This window comes from Camelina sativa, chromosome 13, assembly GCF_030686135.1.
Source record: "Camelina sativa cultivar CO46 ecotype springtype chromosome 13, ASM3068613v1".
Taxonomy (NCBI): Eukaryota; Viridiplantae; Streptophyta; class Magnoliopsida; order Brassicales; family Brassicaceae; genus Camelina; species Camelina sativa.
This window is the reverse complement of record NC_141892.1, coordinates 24,351,538-24,370,615: the sequence shown is the minus strand read 5'-3', so window position 1 is coordinate 24,370,615 and position 19,078 is coordinate 24,351,538. Positions and strand designations below refer to the sequence as shown.

The following is a 19,078-nucleotide window of genomic DNA, read 5'->3' as shown; positions in this document are numbered from 1 at the left end:
TTCCAAATGAAGGAAGTTTTCTTTTCTATAGTATTTTGCTTGATAACAAAGTAAACCTAGTTTACAAGTAATTTTAGAGACAAGATAAGCCTTATAATGAGCATCCATCTATTTTCGTAACAGATTTGAAATTTTTTCACTTTTATTAGGATTATTGATTTTTTTGTCAACAATTAATAGCTCAAATGAATTTTGTGAATTATTGAATTCTTGGTTTAATTCTTAAAAAAAAAAATATTTCCAACAAAAATTCTTGTACTAATTACTAATTAGGGAGTCAATTTCTTGATGATATTTTTCATTTTTATTTATGAACTGATTAAAAATACCAAAACCTTTGGACCAACGCCGTATTGATCTAAATAATTTAATAATTGACTTAAATTTCTCTATTAAACAAAAAAGGCTGAAAAAGTTGTTTTTTTTTTTGTTTTTGGGGTTCAACGGCGGAACAAAGAGGCACGTAGTAGTTTTTTTTGGTCATTTTGCCATTTTTATTGTAAAAACAAAATCAGTCATCTCTTTTCCTTTTTGTCTCTATCTATCCTCCCTTCCGCTACATTGTAAGAACACCAAATCTGTCTCTTTCAATTACAGGTTTTGTATGTGTTTTCTTTTTTTCTTTTCATATTTTAGATAATACAATCCCTAATTCTTCAATTGAAATGATCCTCTTCAAGAATGTTTAAAAAAAAAAATCAAATTTTTATTTATATTGGCTGATTGCCCCTTCAGAACTTTTTTTTTTTGTTTGATTTCTTTATGAAAAAAAATTGGGACTTTTTGTTTGTTTGTGTCATTATCAACAATTTGTGCGTGATGGGTACTTGTGTTGTTGTTGAATGTAGGATCTTTGTTTTGATGATTTTTGTGTGTTTGAAAGAAGAGCAATGAGCAATTATTCAGCCGGACTTGGCAAGCCTGGCTCAGGTATTGACCCATCATGACATTACAGATTCTTTCTTTTGTGGGTTTACATGATTGTCTCTCTCTCTCTCTCTCTCTCTCTCTCTCTCTGTGGGGTTGTTTTCTATTGATTCAGATAAATGGTTTAAATTGTTGTTATAATAATGGCTGGAGAATTCACAATTTCTTATGAAAGGTTTCTGCTTATGTTGTGACTCAATATACATTGTGTGTTTGTATAGGTAAAAGGAGATTAAAGGATCTTTTAAATCAACCTGATAACCGAGTCTGCGCTGATTGTGGCGCTTCTGATCCTAAATGGGCGTAAGTTTTCGCTTCTGAATTCTCCTTTTTTTTTTTTTTTTTTTTACAATCTTATTGTCGTTTGCTGATCAACAACATGTCATATGGATTAGAAAGCTGAAAACTTCTTAAATCCATTTTATTATAGCTCAAATTCATCCACTTGTGTCTTTAGTTATGTATGTTTTGTTGAATAATCAGTTAGTAGCTTGTTTTCAGATCAACAAATATCGGAGTGTTCATTTGCTTAAAATGTTGCGGCGTGCACAGAAGCCTCGGCACTCATATCTCTAAGGTGATATATAGCCTTTTTGCTTTACTACATTTTGGTTTTCCATTTGTTGTTTTGTTTCTTCATTACTCAGATGAAATGATCTCTTTCATTGTGTAACTCATAGTTTGGCTTCTCCAGGTTTTGTCTGTGACACTTGATGAATGGTCAGAAGAGGAAGTTGATTCCATGATTGAAATTGGAGGAAATGCTTCTGCTAATTCAATTTACGAAGCTTTTGTACCTGATACATGCTCTAAGCCTGGACCTGATGTTAGTCATGACCAGCGTATGAGATTCATTAGGTGAGAGATTTACAAACAAAATACTCTGTGAGAGGACAAATCTATCGCTGTTGTATAGTGAGTTTACTCAAATCCTTGAATCTTTATTTAGGGCAAAATATGAACTGCAAGAGTTTCTGAAGCCAAGCTTGCGGATTAAATCCGGGAAACGCTCAACAAAGAGTTCAGCTTTTCTTACATCAAGTCTTTCTAGAAAGATCATGGATAGTTTTAAATCAAATTCATCATCACAGAAGATGGTACAGCTTCTAACTTGCATAAGTTCACACTTGTTATACCTTCTTCTTGCATGTTTTCAAATCGGTAAAAAAATTGACAGTTTCAGGAAGGAATGGTAGAGTTTATTGGATTGTTGAAAGTGACTGTTAAGAAAGGTACTAACTTAGCAATCAGAGACTTGATGTCAAGTGATCCATACGTTGTCTTGAATCTAGGGAAGCAAGTAAGTGACTTGCTTTTGCATCTGTTTATTAGCTTTGCAAATCGTTAATCTTGAAGAATTTTTTTTGCTCTTCTTTCACTGTATAGAAACTTCAAACAACTGTTGTGAATAGTAATTTGAACCCGGTATGGAATCAAGAACTCATGCTGTCTGTCCCGGAGAGCTATGGCCCAGTGAAACTGGTAAAAAGCAAATTGATTTCTCATTGATGATCTCGGTTATTGCTGATATGTATAACCTTACAAGTTCTTTTCGATTTGTATGCGATTGCAGCAAGTGTATGATTATGATACATTTTCTGCTGATGACATAATGGGAGAAGCTGATATTGATATCCAACCTTTGATAACATCTGCAATGGCATTTGGGGATCCTGAAATGTTTGGCGATATGCAGATTGGGAAATGGCTAAAATCGCATGACAATCCACTAATAGATGACAGTATCATTAACATTGTTGATGGGAAAGTGAAACAGGAGGTCCAGATCAAGCTTCAGAATGTAGAGTGTGGAGAATTAGAGCTAGAAATGGAATGGCTACCACTTGATCAATAATTGATAAAATAGGTCTCATAACCTTTGTGTTTTGTATTGATTGATTCTTTGTTTTTATTGTCACTCCGTTTGTTGGAAATTTTTCTGAACTCTTCTGCCGTATTATATGAACTCATTTCAGAAGAAAATGTATTCTGAAGTTCGTAGGACCCTATCGATTATTAAAATGTTTTTGATTGATGGAAACGAAGACTCGTTTTATTCATACACCTTTGCTTGTTTCCCTATCGTCATTTTGAACTACAGTTGTTGCTTCAAAACTTTAAACTTTCCAAAGCCGAAACGACTACAGAAAATAATATCGAAAGCATTGTCAAGAACTTCATCTCCCTCATCAATCAAAGAAGCTTACAGACTCTGACAGACATTTACTACGCTTTACACCTTTCTTCCAAGTCATGGAATAATTTAGAGACACTTTGAAGGGTAATTTCCTCTCAACCACACACAGTCAAAACAATTAAACATAAGCAACATGACCAAAACCTCTAAAAACTATTCACCTTTCTCATCAACACTTTAAAGCCATCACCCCACACATATACTACAAGTCTTCGGAGGACTACAAGTCTACAAGTATAGCAGAGCAGCAAGAGATAATTAATCTAGGCACAACCAGAGTGTGAACATCAAGCTTATAGCAACTTGTTCAGGCTTACCAATCAAACGAAGATAAAGAGTACAGATATTCAATAGAGAAGAAGTCCAATTTGATATTTGAAAGATAAAAGGAAGAAAACATAGTTCAATCAATTATTTAACTGGGGACTTTATAATACCCACAAACACAAAGCACAAAGTTTTTTGAGAAACATTTTAGAAACCACCACGGAGACGGAGGACCAAGTGAAGGGTAGACTCCTTCTGGATGTTGTAGTCAGCCAATGTGCGACCATCCTCAAGCTGTTTGCCAGCGAAGATGAGACGCTGCTGGTCCGGAGGGATACCTTCCTTGTCCTGGATCTTAGCCTTCACATTGTCGATGGTGTCGGAGCTCTCAACCTCGAGTGTGATGGTCTTCCCGGTCAATGTCTTCACGAAGATCTGCATACCACCACGAAGCCTTAGCACCAAGTGAAGGGTAGACTCCTTCTGGATGTTGTAGTCAGCCAAGGTGCGACCATCCTCAAGCTGTTTGCCAGCGAAGATGAGACGCTGCTGGTCCGGAGGAATACCTTCCTTGTCCTGGATCTTAGCCTTCACATTGTCAATAGTGTCGGAGCTCTCCACTTCCAAGGTGATAGTTTTGCCGGTCAAAGTCTTGACGAAGATCTGCATACCACCACGAAGACGCAATACCAAGTGAAGGGTTGACTCCTTCTGGATGTTGTAATCCGCCAAGGTACGACCATCCTCCAACTGCTTTCCGGCAAAGATCAACCTCTGCTGGTCCGGTGGGATACCCTCCTTGTCTTGGATCTTGGCTTTCACGTTGTCGATGGTGTCAGAGCTCTCCACCTCCAAAGTGATTGTCTTCCCGGTGAGAGTCTTCACGAAGATTTGCATACCACCACGAAGCCTGAGAACAAGATGAAGGGTTGACTCCTTCTGGATGTTGTAGTCAGCTAGGGTTCTACCGTCCTCGAGTTGCTTTCCGGCGAAGATCAACCTCTGCTGGTCCGGTGGAATACCCTCCTTATCTTGGATCTTGGCTTTAACGTTGTCGATGGTGTCAGAACTCTCCACCTCGAGCGTAATCGTCTTTCCGGTAAGGGTTTTGACGAAGATTTGCATACCACCACGGAGCCTGAGGACCAAGTGGAGGGTGGATTCTTTCTGGATGTTGTAGTCGGCCAACGTACGCCCGTCCTCTAGTTGCTTTCCGGCGAAGATAAGCCTCTGCTGATCCGGAGGAATGCCTTCCTTGTCTTGGATCTTGGCCTTCACGTTGTCGATGGTGTCGGAGCTTTCCACCTCTAGGGTGATAGTCTTTCCGGTGAGAGTCTTAACGAAGATCTGCATCTGTAATTCAGAAAAGAAACTGAGATCAGTACAAAGATCAAATCCAAACAAACTTATCAGAACCCGATCAAGAAACTAATACCAGATCTAATTAGAAATCACGGCTCTAAGCGTAAATAAGACGATATGATATGAATCGAATCGATAAAACTAGAATCGGTATCAAATTCAAACAAATCAACGCCGTAATAAAACAGATCTGAGAAAACTACAAACCCTAATCGAGAATTCAAAGAACAGATTCGCGAACGTACGAAACAGAAACGAAGAATCAGAATCTGAAGTTTACCTTGATTACGAATGAGAGATTTGAGAGAAGGGTTTTGATTTTTAGGTTTTGAAGAAACTGGAATCTCAATTGTGAGGAGGAAAGGGCTCTAGGTTATTTGATTTATAGAAAAGGATGAAGACGACTTGGTCTCACGAGAAAGCTAAAGCGGTGAAGCATTAACCAACTAGAATTTGACGCGTATGTATAATGGCGTGTTTACTTGCAAAGTTTTATTTTCCTTTTTTAATTTTGGCATTATTTTTAGGTTAAGGAAAAGTATATATTTTTGTGCGTTGAGTTGATAAACACGACTCGTGCGCCTCCTGCAATAACTTTAGACGCCGTTTAGTTACCAACTTGTGTCGACACGTCGACAACCACAAATTCTAACGGAGCCGACTGAAGTTTAACGATCGTTACGAATTTACGATTATTATTAACTTTTATTTTATTTTTTAATAGACGATGGTGCTGAAAATTTGGCAATAAGTGAAGAAGCTTTTTCTAGAACTTCGTGTTTTTTCGTTTATTTTATTTTTATTCTTTTTTATTATTTTCCTAAATGCAAGTGGGCTTTAAAAATATCAGAGATGCTTTTGGAAAAATAACTTATTTATCCAAAACAAATTGTGAAATAATCTATTTTGGCGTTATGTTTTAGTAGTATATTTTTGCATGATTTACAACGGATAATGTATTTTGAGAAATGCTCTAAAATACCATCAAAAAAAAAAAATTTCTTAAACTATCATACACTTTTTCTTTTTCTATTTAATACCATTTATTAATCAATAAAATGATCATTTTTTCCTTGTGTACAAACGATTACTCTTTTGATCTCAAATTGATGATGATGGTGGCGACTCTCTTCGTTCACTATAGCTAATGAAGATCGAGGTCGAGATTAGCAACAATGGTCATTTCAAAGCTATTGATGTGTCTGGACTCGACAACGCTCTGATCAACAACATCGGTGGTGGTTCATCTGGCGATAAGGGTGGAGAAAGAGGTGGAGGTCGCAAATCTGAGGTGGTTATGGCAGTGGTGGTACAAAAGAGGACGAAGCGATTGTGGTGGATGTGGAGGCAACAATTTAAAACGCAAATTCTTACTGATTTTGATGCTCTCATGTTGATATAGAGCACAACTTGTGGAAAGTAGAAGGAGAAGGTTTGTTTGTGTACCTATTGTAAATGTAGGTTTTGAGAAGTATGTTTTTTGAGAAATTGATTTAGGTTTCGTCTCTTGGGAGATTGATTTGTCTTATTTGGGTAAATGAAAGTTAATTATATGTATTCACTGAAGATTTAGGTATCTCCTTGCACTTGTTTCATACAAATCCAGAAATTTAGATATATGTGATTCATTTCTTGAAAGAGTATTGTGTAATTCAGATTTGGTTGTGTAATCATTGTCTTGTTTTGTTTTTGTGTTTTAAGTATCACTCTTCATGATCTTAGTGTTTAATAGTTTCCCTTTTACCTAGAGATGTTTGTTTAAATAAAACAAAAGTGGAGCAAAGAAAAGCAAAAAGAAAAGGTGAACGACATGGTGTCTTTTGATCAAGACACTTATGACAAGCTTCTCACTAAAGCACCCAAGTTCAAGTTCATTACTCCATTGATTCTCAAATGAGGGTATTTTACAATATTTAATAGCATTGTCGTATTCTTCATTAGAAACATATGGTTGGTGTTGTTTGCTGTAATTTCCACATGATTCAAATAGTTTCTTGTTATGCTCTGCAATGTAAAAAAAAAATAGATGAGTGGGTCTCTAGGAAGGAATGCAATAAGAGAGCTAATACGGGATCTTGGAGAATGGTGTGTTTTGTGAAATAATTTTATTTTGATGTTAATTGCATATGTATGGTAGTTTCTCTACAGTTTCTGGAAAGATTGGATGGTATTTATGATTGTGAAAGATTGGATTTATAAGTTTTTTGAAGGATTTGGTGTAATTCAGGATGACATTCATTAAAAAAAAAATAAGGAAAAAAATGGGAATACACACCCACAGAAGTCTCAAACACACGGCCTCATCCTATTAAGATTGTGAAAATAACCAGTAGGCCAAAACCTATTATTCAAGTATTGTTTATTAGGCACGCATTTTGTGATTTCTGGAAAGATTAGATGGTATTTAGGACGAGTTTTCTGTAATTCAGGATGACATTCATTAAAAAAAAGGAAAAAAATGGGAATACACGCCCACATAAGTCTTGAACACGCGACCTGCGACCTCATCTTATTAAGATTGTGAAAGTAACCAATAGGACAAAACCTATTATTCAAGTATTGTTTAGCAATTGTTAAATATATAGCTATTAGACGCGTATTTTGTGTTCGAACCCTTGTGGGTGTTCGAAAGATTGGATGATATTTAGGAAGGGTTTTGTGTAATTCAGGATGACATGAGTTCGAACCCTTGTGGGTGTGTATTTCCATTTTTTTTTTCAAGGAATTCCAAGAACATTTCTATGAATGCCATCTAGAGCTAACAATGAGTTTTTCATGAACTTGTTTTGAATACAAAACCGGCACTACTCAACAGTATATGTATATTTCTCTTTTCTGTCCTGTTTAAGCTATTAACATCATTGAGAAATTTCATAAATGTCAAAACAAAAGCTCATATCCTTGAATATTTGCAGAAACCTGTGAAATGGAAAGCAAACTTTGAACAAAGCAAGAGAACTTGAAGAAATACTTAGAACTATAAGCAAATTAAAGAGGAGTCTACACAGAGTTAAACCTCGGATAGGATAAAATCCACATAACCTTTTCTTGTTGCTGAATGTATCATACACAAATTGTCTAAAAGAACATTTTTTCTGAATCCAAAGAAGTGTGAGTTAAGAGGCACGAGTAACAGACCTATTGCATGGTAACACGTCGTGGAACCATCCAAACTACATCGGTTGGACTAGTAAAACCGTTCCACGCGAATGACTCATCTTCGTTCATCACTTTCTGCTCTCTCTCAAATGATAAGTTTTGTGATATCGTAACCTTTGTAACTAACTCTTTATTGATAACCCAAACACTAACACACCATAGACGAAGGCAAGCACATCACAAGCTCTTCACCTACAAAGATCAGAGACGAGAGCACATCACTCTCGCACTAACCATCAGAGAGCACATCACTCTCTCACTAGCACATCGCTAGAACATTCAACAACAATGAGCATAACGAAGAAGAAGAGCTTCACGACTCTTTTAAGTTGATTCCTTAACCGCCAAGCCTCTTTCTCGTTCCAAGTATTTGCTCTCTTCTTTATCTCTGTCCACGTCATCCTCTTCTTCACTTACTTCCTTATGAAGAATCGTATCAAAGTAGTATCCTTGTTGAGGCAGATTTAAGTCACCCCTCCTTTGACTTTCAGCCAACACGTTTCTCAGTATCTTCACGTGATCCGTCAAGTTCACATCCACCTCAATTTTATTCTTCGCACCTTTACACTCATCAGAAGATGGCAACACAAATACTTTAATCTTCTTCTTCAGGACGAAGTTGTAATACGCTGCGGGCGATTGCTTCGTTTGTGGCAGTTGAACCCTTACAGTAGAATAATCTTGAGAAGTGTTGATGATATGCTTTAATGTTGAATATGACTGTGGAAATTGCTTGGTTTGATGAAGCACTTATTCTTGTTGCTTCTCTCAAACGTCACATGTGAATCTTGAATCTTACTGGTCTCTTGGGTAACATCTCTGGGAACCATCAAAATTGTATCCGCGTCTTTTACACCGTTCCACTCGTATGATAGATCTTCGTTCAATACTCTGTTTTTGTGCGTAAAGAGGTACCCATCGTCTTTAGGCAGTTTTTGTATATCACTTCTCTGAACAATCTCCTCTCTCAGTTTTTTCACGGCATCCGTAGGGTTCACATTCGCCACGATTTCAGGTTTACACTCACCAGGATAGAGCGACACAAATACTACCATCCTCTTCTTCGCAGGCGAATTTTGAATCTTGGTAGTAATCTCTTTGACTGAGTTTGACTGTAGAGATTGCTTCGTTGGAGGCACTTCTTGACCACTGTTGTTGTTTAGGGGGGATTTGAACCCTTCACCTCTTAGTTCAAGTGGTGCATTCATTACCACTAAACCACTTATATCAACAATATTAATACAAAATCAAACAAATTTTATATTTCATCTGGTGCAGTTGCACCCCCTCCAACCTATGTGGGTCCGCCCCTGTTCTTGCTCACGACCTTCACATACGAATCTTGAATGTTAACGGTCTCGTTGACTGAGTTTGACAGTTCAGATTGCTTAGTTTGATGAAGCATTTGATTCTTGTTGATCTCTTGAGATGTCTCAGACCGATAACTGTAAATCTTTTTGATCTCTTCGGATGTCAAAGGCCAACCTTGCCTCTCAAAGTACTCTTCAACTGGAATCCACGGTGCTGTTGGAGATGGCTCGGTTTGCGGCATTTGATTGTCGTCGCCGTTGTGATTAGGGTTCTTGTCAGAAAATACGTCGAGTTGGAGAAGAGAATCGTGAACGATTCCGCATTGTTTGACGTTAAGATCCTCTCGAAGAATAACAATGCCGTCGACGATAAGGGTTTGTTTCGAAACTGGGAAACCTTGAGACTTCTCGATCTTCTGTTTGACCTCTAACAATGTATCCTTGGTATCCACTTAAATCTCGAACGATGAGCCACTAAGAACCTCATGAACGAGAAACTTCATAACTGTGTCAATGGTGTTTCAAGATCAATGGAGACTGGTGAAGATTGGAAAAGAGAGTCAAGAGAGAGAGCGAGAGAGAGAAAGTGATTGTTTTGTAAAGAAAGTTTCATCATACAGTATTTTGGTTTTTATATCATCTTCATTCACGTATCATATTTCAAGAATTTTGGCTTGGCCCATATTAGCCTTCTTTGGTGACGTGTTCCTTAAGTCAATGATTAGCCTCGCGAAGAATCTAAACCGTAGATAGCCGTTCTTACTAAATTGATCCAACGGTACTAAATGTAGCATAATGTACTTCTGTAACTTTAAGTAATACTCTAGCTAGTAGATGCACAGGATTTCGAGTTTTAATATAACTCTCTTCCAGTGGAGACGAGCTTAATGAGTGGTGACACTGACATGTCATCATATGATAGGAGCTATTAGTCTATTTTAAGTCGTAACCGACTCTGCAACTTGAAACAGAGCACAAAAAGGAACTCATAGTGGCTTGTTCTTATTCTTAGTCTTTTTATTTTTTGTAACAAGATTGGTTTGTAACCGTGAGGAAGTGAGAAATCTTCATATAAACCCTTGTATCTTTTGATTCATAACGAAATTATTTTGAAGGCATGAGTTACCCCACCAGATATAACGGTAAGTCGGTAACTATTCCATGCAATGGTTAAATCGGTGGTCCAATTTCGTTTACAATATTAATTGTTGTTGAATCAATTGAAGATTGTAGGACAGATCCCGCAACATTTATTAGGAAATATTTTTTTTATTCTCAAGTCATCTACATCATTTCATTTGAATTTCTTAGTGAAGAGATGAAAAGTAAAATTAAAATTTACAGTATAGAAGCATATGTCCATATTCTCTCTCTTTTATTAGTATCAACAAAGAGATGCATACATCACAAAATATTCTAAAACAGATTCAACTTTGCCATTTTTATTTTGCTAAACCAAACAGAATCTACCTATGTTCTCTCACTCGTTCTATCTGTCATGTTTCTCTGCTGCGGTTAATCCAAATTGTGTTTTGTTGCAACTGGGATTTAAGTCCAAATGACTAGTAAATGTAAATCATGATGATGAGTTTTTTTTTATAAAAAAGATATGAAAATTTAACTCTGACAAAGAGTGGGAAAAAAAAAGAAGAAATAACATAGAAGGTTATAGAAAGAGAATAAACAATAAACGAAAATGGTAAGAAATATAAATAATCATTTTGGAGATCATATCATCATCATACATTCATACTAAAAAAAAAAAATTATAAATACAACTTAAGTAATCTTTGGGAGGTAACAAAATAAACAGAAAACAAAATTAGTGAATTACAAATCATTTTCAATGTTTTAGGGCATCTGCATTGGGAGAACATTTTTGGGTGTTCTTAGAGTAAAAATATTATGAAAATAATGTAAGATCATTAGTTTAGATCTTTTGTTAAGAAATTGGTTATTGGGAGAACATGTTTAAGATAATAAGATTTAATAATATAATAATCTTAAACATATTACAATTTTAAAAACTTAAAAAAATAACATTTAAATTGCAAACTTAAAAAACTTATAATAAAATTCAAAATAATACCAAATTTTTGTGAAACAAAAAAACATTAAAGATATAAATAAAATAAAAAGCAAACAAACATATTACAATTTTAAAAACTTTAAAAATAACATTTAAATTGCAAACTTAATAAACTTATACTAAAATTCCTCCAAACAAATAAATGTTTTCTCTTTTGCAAAAAATTGTATCTATTCACGAGTTGTCACGTCACCCAAGAACCGGCCCAAAATCAGTTCTACATCAAAAACCAACAACATGTTCTTCACCCACTGTTCTATATATATTTTATTTTAAAAAGGCTTAGAACACCCAAGGTGTTCCCCTAATGGAGATGACCTAAGTGGAGATAAAATAGTTTTCTAAGTAAAAACAAATAAAATTATTAGTCAATACAACTTTAAAATTTTTTTGGTAAATGAAAACGCAAACGTCAAAGGGAAACGCAATCGGAAGGTTTCCATTCGGCATTTACAATAACAAATAAATTTTGCTTGAATCGTTTTTTTTTTATGATGTTTCCATGTATTCCTCTTTCCTAGGCCGTTTGCAACCTGATTGCTCCGTTTGCGGAATTTGATCGTTGTTGTGATTAGGATTATTGTCATAAGAAAGATCGAGCTGGAGACAAGAATCGTGAACGATCTGGCACTGTTCGACATTAAGATCCTCTCGAAGAATAACTATACCGTCGACGATAAGGGTTTGTTTCGAAACAGGAATACTCTGAGACTCCTCTATCTTCTGTTTGACCTCTAACAATGTATCTTTGTAATCTACTTCAATCTCGAACGATGAGCCATTCATAATCTCCACGAGAAACTTCATATTTGTATTGATAAAAACTGATCGACGAGAAAACAATAATAAAAAAAAAGATAAATAAGTGATTGTTTTGTAAAGAATATTTACGTAGGATATGATTTTCTATAATTTTATTAAGGAAACGTATCAAATGGACCTGATGAGAAGGAAATATATTTATTAAGTTCTCTTGATCGTTTTTGATATCACTTTATCATTGGAGATGAGACTAATCGGGATTTGGGGAGAGTGAGAGATGTGAAGGGAGGAGAAGAGAAATGATCAGTCTATATATGAAGAGGAAGTAGGATTGGAGTTTGTGTCATAGAAGATTTAGGTTAAATGATACTTGAAGAGTGGTCAGCGTTTGGTCAAAATACTTTTGACCAGCAGTTGATTAGTAATATTTTAATTAATCTAAAAATAATATTTGACTAGGTGCAATGATACAGAGTGGTCTATATGGTAAGTAAATATTGACCACTGTGTCAAATAATTTTTTCATAAATGTTTGTTTGATCAGTTGTTGTCAAACATTTGAGTTCGTCAACAATTAGAGAATCTCTTACCATTTTAAAACAGTTATATATGTGGTCCGTAACTGATCAATTAATTAGACCACTTTGCGTCGAAGATTTTGTGGTCATAACTCATAAATTTTTTTTTGACTAATTTTCAACTAAAGTTTGAATTGGTTAAAAAAATTCAGTGAAAGTAAATCGTCGAGAAAAGAATTAGTCACATATTTTGTTATGGTACAGCTGCAGGAAATATTTAGCTATGAAATTCTAGAAACTTTAGCTTAATTCATCTTCTTATCTAACCTACATATAATAATACTCCATATCAATTCTAATTAATTTAGCAATTCATCTTCTTTATACTTCTTTAATTTTTCCCCCTCTTGATGTAAATGAAATGTAACTTGTTGCTGAAGTTTTCTATTAGGGCTGTTTTGTTTTCCTATTTTTAAGGTTGTTCTGCCTCGTTTTATCGATTAAAATCTATCTTAATAGTGAGATTCATTAGATCACAAGTTTCTCGTTCAATCTGAAGGATCGAGATTCAACTTTGGATCCAAAAGACTGCTGGATTTTCGTAAACATAACCATCGTGATTGAGACTCTGCTTCGGCTCTACTGTTGCTTGAGTTAGTAGTTTTGTAAACTCTTTTCAATATTTCGTAGATTGTAACCTTCTCAAGTCACACTGATTGATTTTATTTTTTAATTATGATCTGTTCCTTCCGTGAATAATATGATTTTACAATCCGATCGAAAATATTTCTTTTTTAAAGACTAAGAGGTAGGCATCACCACAGTTACGGTTATCAGTGTTAAGGTTAATTAACTACTGGTTACAGTTAGAAATTTTGTTTAACTTTAACCATAACCGTTAAATAAACGGTTAAACGATTATAGTTAAATACGATTCCGGTTGAAGCGGTTATAGTTATATACAGTTACGGTTATTTGATAATATAATAAAGTTGATATTATTTGATGATATAATACAACTGATATTATTTATTTATAATTAATATGTTCTTTTAGTGTACTCATATTTCTTCATATCATATGATTCATATTAAATAAATAATTGTTATTCTAATTTATTATGTTTTTGAAACGGTTACGGTTAACAAATTATGGTTTAACTATGCGGTTAACTAACGGTTTTGATATGGTTACGGTTAATTAACGGTTATGGTTAATATAATTTAACTACATATTTACGGTTAACGGTTACGGTTTTAAACCATTTATACGGTTACGGTCTGGTTACGGTTCGGATACGGTCTGGTTATGGTCCGAAATACGGTTACGGTTTAATTTTGGTCATGCCTACTAAGAGGTTGATCGCTGCAGCTTGCCACAAGAGGTAATTCAATAACAAAAAGTTTCAACTCAAAGTTATTTATCGGCAATTACATGTCTTCTGCAGAAAGCTGTGAAACACAAAGCAACTTTGAACAAAGCAAAAAACTTCAAGAAAGACTAAAAGCTATCGTATGAGACTGAGCTAAACCTTTAATACAGTACCGTTTTTGTTTTATGTATGGACATGCAATGTTGCTAGAGACTGGACTCTCTTTGAATCCAAAGAGTTGTGACTTAATTGAGCCACAGGTCCGGAACGATCTCAACTAATTCACTTTCACACGCGAATCTTGAATGCTAATCTTCAGTTTAACTGAGTTTGACGGTGGAGATTGCTCGGTCTGAAGTTCTTGATGAACCGTCACAGTCGAATCTCGATGACCGTCGATGATGATCTGTTTCGCTGCGTCGTCTGACGGTGGAGATTGATCGTTGTTCCTCACTGGCGAATCTTGAACGTATATTTCATCGGTCTTCACAGGGAAGAAAAGTCGAATATTCAAGACAGCTTCGGTTGTCAAAGGCAAATCCTCACCGTAGATGAGATCACCGATTGGGTTTGACGGTATCGGAGATTGCTCCGATTGAAGAACTGGATCGTTGGGGTTATAAGGGTAAGGAGAGACGAAGAGTATAACTCGAGATTTGTGGAGAATCTTGCATTTTCCGATATAAATATGGTCTTGCAGAACGTTGCCTTGGAAGACAAGGGTTTGCATCAGAACAGGGATACGTTGATACTTCTCGATCTTCTTCTTGATCTCCGAAACTGTGTCCCAGTTACCCAATTCAATGCAGAACTTTTTACCACACTGAGTTTCGAAGAACACATCCATAGTTGAATCAATGGTGTTTCAGTATCAATGAGAGAGTCTGAGAGATACTAATGAAGAAGAGAGTGGAAGATATGAGGGCGAAGAGAAATTATCCATTTTACTTTTAAGTCAGCGAAAAGCCTCATCAAAGAAACTTAACCGTCGATATTTCCTTTTACTAAAATGATCCGACGGTTGTAAGTAAGCATTATTTTGTTACAATTCAACTCCAAATAGGATCGTTGAAACGCATCGCTTTAGAGAAACATTAAGATCCGACCCATTAGCCCGAAAACTTGACCCGGCTCTGTTCTTCCACAGATTAGTTCTTCCCATGCGATATTCATCAATGGAAGCAAATTCTTCTTTTGTCGTCGATTAGGTTTCTTTTTTCTTTTGTTGTGAATCAAGTTTCCAATATTATTGTGTTGTTCTGCCTCGTTAGATGTATCTTGTTACTGAAGTTTCCTTGTTTGATCTGATGTGAGCGTATCAATTTGGAAAGAACAAAAAAGAAGAGAGAAATCATGAACACACCATAATCTTTAGGGTTCTGCTTCGGTTAGTTTTTTTTTTTTTTTTCTCAAGTCATGTGCTCACTGCTCATGTCCTTTGAAGTTTTAGTAAAGTAGTAAAAATTATGGTTTTTGAGTATTATATCAATAATGTTATATTAATGAGTGACTTTATTTATTAAAGAATTCTAAACGTTAGATAAAATCTAAAATAATCAATAATTATCTAAACTAACTTTTAAATAAATAATAAATATATTGACGATAATAATGAAAGATTTCCAAAGATCTACGGTGCATCAACGTCTCATATTCGGAGGCTTCCAAGACGAATATTGAGCTTGATTGGTTTGAAGCACTTGATCATTGTTATTGTCGCTCTCAATCTTCACTCTCGTCAAGACTCTATTGTTGCCTCTTACCATCACTTGCGAATCTTGAACCTTATTGATCCCTTGGGTTGTCTTTGTCTGATAACTATAAATCTTTCTGATCTCATCGGTTGTCAAAGGCCAACCTTGCCCCTCAAAGTGCTCTTCAACTGAAATCCACGGTTCTGGAGATTGCTCGATTTGGGGTATTTGATCGTCACCGTTGTCATTAGGGTTCTCGTCAGAAGATACGTCGAGTTGGAGAAGAGAATCGTGGAGGATCTGGCATTGTTGAACGTTGAGATCCTCTCGAAGAATAACAACGCCGTCGACGATAAGGGTTTGTTTTGAAACTGGGATACCTTGAGACTTCTCGATCTTCTGTTTTACCTCTAACAATGTATCCTTGTAATCCACCTCAATCTCGAACGATGAGCCACTCAGAATCTCGACTAGGAAATTCATAATGGTTTTTGTAAAGAAAATTTAGATTGAATTTGGCCTTCAAAAAAAAAAAGATATATATTTTCAAAATATACTGCTACACAAATAAAGTAAAAAGACCTTCCAAATAAGAACAATATATACAGTATATTATACTTTATAGATATTTTGAGATGAGAAAAGTAAATTTGTTCATATTTGTAAACTAACTATAAGAACATGTTTAGTAGGACTCTCTCACCCTTCAAAAAATTAAGAAAATTACTTACTTAGTAATAAAAGGAGGTCACTGAGGCTCCTCAAGCCATCCACGTCCTTATATTTGAGAATTCTTTACAAGCTGCCACGTCATCCAGATTAATATATATATTTTTTTTCCCTTTCATCGCCATCCATGTCAGCAAGCTTAAATTGCAATGCAGGCATTGGGCTTCACGCTCCTTCTTCGCTGTCCTTGGGTACAGCACAAATACACAATACTACGGTTACTACCGTATCGTTTGCTCTTCCAAAATTAATGTCAACCTCTTCAAATTCTAGATCCCATTCCCAGGAATTACAAGTAGCCATCATTCTAATGCCGTCTCATAGGAGAGAATTCTCAGGTTTGTAGTATTCTTTGATTTTGGATTTTGTATCCTCTCTAAATTTCTATGATTTATGATTAACAAATTTGTAATGAACATGTAGCAGAATGATCGTTTTTGACTCCGTCTATAAAATCAAAATTTAGAGGGCCTCAAACTCATGGTCGGACTGAAGCGCGCCTGACGTTCTCCATCTCCTGAGTTTTTTTTTTCTACTCTTTCCATCTTTCAATTTCATCTCTTACTTGGGTATTTCGTCAATTTTATCTCATTCACGATCTTCTTTTTAGCTAAATAATGGACCATCGATGTCCCTTTTAATTAGCTTAAAATCAGTTAATGTTGTCGATCCACCAAAATCTCAGGTCTAGATCGCGTCAATAGTTTTAAAGAAGATCAACAGTCATCTGATCACGTCAATAGTTTTAAAATCAGTTACTGTATATCCCAGTTGTGAGTTGTATTTCGAAATTGATGTATTGGTGTATATAAACAAGGTCTCCAAACATGTGTGCCGGAAGAGAAGATCCTTCCAAAGACAGGGGAGTCAACTCCACGGAAAGCCAAACAGAGAACTCCTAGGGATTATTACATCTAAGGTATTCAAATATTCTTTGTATTTGTCAAGTGCAGTAGGATTTTTCAACTAAGCAGTGCTCCAATACATGACTTTTCCTGGCAGCTTCATACATCATATATTAAGTATCCACCTTTACTCGAAGTCCTAAAATGATTTATTTGGCACATGTATTGATATCACATTGCCAAACAGACAACATGAGCCACATTACCAACTTTATAGTGCTAAATGGCTAGAGCTCAACGTCTATTAATGTAGTATTTTCTAAGAGTGTTCTTTATCTACAGAACTATGTCCATGCATGCATTTTGGAGTAGGATCAATTGTTGTATTGGTTGTGTCAATTGATGCGCAAATGCTCTGGCAAACCCACTCAAAACTATAATCATATATATAGGAGTTATTTAATTTTAGTATTCATGTCATCATTCATTCATTTGTATCAATTGTTGCAGTGCACTATTCATATGTGATCAAGGGATGGGGAAAGATATATACAAGCATGTGAGTCTTCTTTACCAGATGGGTTTGAGAATACACAATCTAAGACTGGAGCTTGAACTCAAGCAGATGGTGGTGAGTGAGAAATCATCAGAATAAAACAAAATAAACGGAATTCAGAATCAATAAGGTCAGCATCTATCTTCCCTCTCTCTTTATATGTCAGTGTCTTGCAGTTGTCCTTTATGGCTGGAAAAAAAAATTGGGCCAATAAAAAAATAGGAAACGGAAATTGATGTCAAAATAATTATAATGCAGCGAGTAGATAACAATAGATTTTGAGTATAATATATCAATGCTAGAAGTGTACTCATGCTAACGATTTCATGACTACAGATGGTACTTGTGGTCAAAAAGGGATTTCGATATGGTGTAGCTATAATGATCAAAGCTACTAATTTTACACCCAAAAATGTATAAAGGTGAGTATTGATATGGATTCTTCAATGCAATCTATAGTGATATATATTCTCAGTTTTTTGGATAAATCTAATTCTAACCTTTGTTACATGCATACTTATGATCAATTTTGTATAATCGTGATAACTAAAGATAACATAGAAAAACAAATTCTAGATGATAGGTAAAGTATTGTAATCAACAGTAGATAATGGATAATGACAAGATGCCATCCCAGTGGCGGAGAGATGACAAGGAGTGTTGGTAACATAATTCAAAGAGATTGACAAGACATAAAAAAGTTCAAACAGATGTACGGAGATAGTAAGATAGTTTATGCCCAAAGATATGTAATTCAAAGATACTGTCTTAAAGTTCAGAGAGATTTAACATCTTATTATGCATTTACAATCATGATCTAACAATTGTGACAATTATAGTTCAAAGATATTGTGTAGGGAAATTTTGTAACAACTGTAACGTATAATTCTATACAAAAGAAGACTTGATATGGTGTAGTATATAAAAAATGAAATAGAGATGAAATAGAGATAACTACAGAAGTGGGAAAAACTGAAACTAATATACTTTATGAAAATTAATTAATTCATAATACCCATATTACAATTCATTACATTTTAAATAGACTACAAAAAACTTACATGAAGTATATCAATTAAAAAGTATTTACACCAATCTAAAGGAGTGAAAACTAATATTTACAAATTTTAAATATTAATTGCTAAAGAAAAATTATACACAAAACATAGTACCACATACTGTAGGTTATTTTTGACAAATTGTTATTACACTCTCAAGTGATTCAAAAAGAAAAATAATGAAAATAAATTAATTCTAGAAATAAGAAATGTTAGAATTATATCGGGCTTCC

General features: G+C 35.1%; 3 protein-coding genes, 1 long non-coding RNA gene and 2 pseudogenes across 9 annotated transcripts; 2 read left to right on the top strand and 4 right to left on the bottom strand.

The window, feature by feature from the left end:
• Window positions 1-121: 121 nt before the first annotated feature.
• Window positions 122-2,968, top strand: LOC104737390 (putative ADP-ribosylation factor GTPase-activating protein AGD13). 6 transcript variants are annotated; one of them, XM_010457559.3, is made up of 9 exons: window positions 122-563; window positions 849-930; window positions 1,149-1,230; window positions 1,429-1,504; window positions 1,622-1,785; window positions 1,877-2,024; window positions 2,111-2,227; window positions 2,314-2,409; window positions 2,501-2,968. In XM_010457559.3, exons 2-9 carry the CDS (start codon window positions 891-893, stop codon window positions 2,780-2,782), a joined length of 1,005 nt encoding a protein of 334 aa, XP_010455861.1. In that variant the 5' UTR covers window positions 122-563; window positions 849-890; the 3' UTR covers window positions 2,783-2,968. The 6 variants fall into 6 exon arrangements, with proteins under 6 accessions (XP_010455861.1, XP_010455859.1, XP_087338064.1 ...); XM_010457557.3 differs by having other exon boundaries at window positions 123-563; window positions 2,105-2,227; XM_087481938.1 differs by having other exon boundaries at window positions 479-597.
• Window positions 2,969-3,475: 507 nt separating this feature from the next.
• LOC104737389 (polyubiquitin) lies at window positions 3,476-5,318 on the bottom strand. The gene is made up of 2 exons (XM_010457555.2): window positions 5,034-5,318; window positions 3,476-4,744 (listed from the first exon to the last, which is right to left on the bottom strand). Exon 2 carries the CDS (start codon window positions 4,742-4,744, stop codon window positions 3,599-3,601), a length of 1,146 nt encoding a protein of 381 aa, XP_010455857.1. The 5' UTR covers window positions 5,034-5,318; the 3' UTR covers window positions 3,476-3,598.
• A 2,918-nt stretch (window positions 5,319-8,236) lies between these two features.
• LOC104738458 (ubiquitin domain-containing protein 7SL RNA1-like) lies at window positions 8,237-12,379 on the bottom strand (annotated as a pseudogene).
• Window positions 12,380-14,240: 1,861 nt separating this feature from the next.
• Window positions 14,241-14,810, bottom strand: LOC104738457 (uncharacterized). The gene has a single exon (XM_087480792.1). The coding sequence runs from the start codon at window positions 14,808-14,810 to the stop codon at window positions 14,241-14,243; it is 570 nt and encodes a 189-aa protein (XP_087336918.1).
• Window positions 14,811-15,611: 801 nt separating this feature from the next.
• LOC104738456 (ubiquitin domain-containing protein 7SL RNA1-like) lies at window positions 15,612-16,140 on the bottom strand (annotated as a pseudogene).
• Window positions 16,141-16,536: 396 nt separating this feature from the next.
• On the top strand, window positions 16,537-18,660 carry LOC104737388 (uncharacterized). The gene is made up of 6 exons (XR_015578343.1): window positions 16,537-16,724; window positions 16,813-16,955; window positions 17,204-17,305; window positions 17,742-17,917; window positions 18,124-18,209; window positions 18,364-18,660. It is a non-coding gene; the product is annotated as an uncharacterized LOC104737388 (long non-coding RNA).
• The last annotated feature ends 418 nt before the right edge of the window (window positions 18,661-19,078 follow it).

Bases quoted from the DNA above. Each gene is read 5' to 3' on its own strand.
- LOC104738457 (XM_087480792.1), bottom strand. From the start codon at position 14,810: ATGGATGTGTTCTTCGAAACTCAGTGTGGTAAAAAGTTCTGCATTGAA.
- LOC104737389 (XM_010457555.2), bottom strand. From the start codon at position 4,744: ATGCAGATCTTCGTTAAGACTCTCACCGGAAAGACTATCACCCTAGAG.
- LOC104737390 (XM_010457557.3), top strand. From the start codon at position 891: ATGAGCAATTATTCAGCCGGACTTGGCAAGCCTGGCTCAG. The intron at 931-1,148 runs GTATTGACCCAT...GTGTTTGTATAG, and splicing joins ACTTGGCAAGCCTGGCTCAG to GTAAAAGGAGATTAAAGGAT. The intron at 1,786-1,876 runs GTGAGAGATTTA...ATCTTTATTTAG, and splicing joins CAGCGTATGAGATTCATTAG to GGCAAAATATGAACTGCAAG.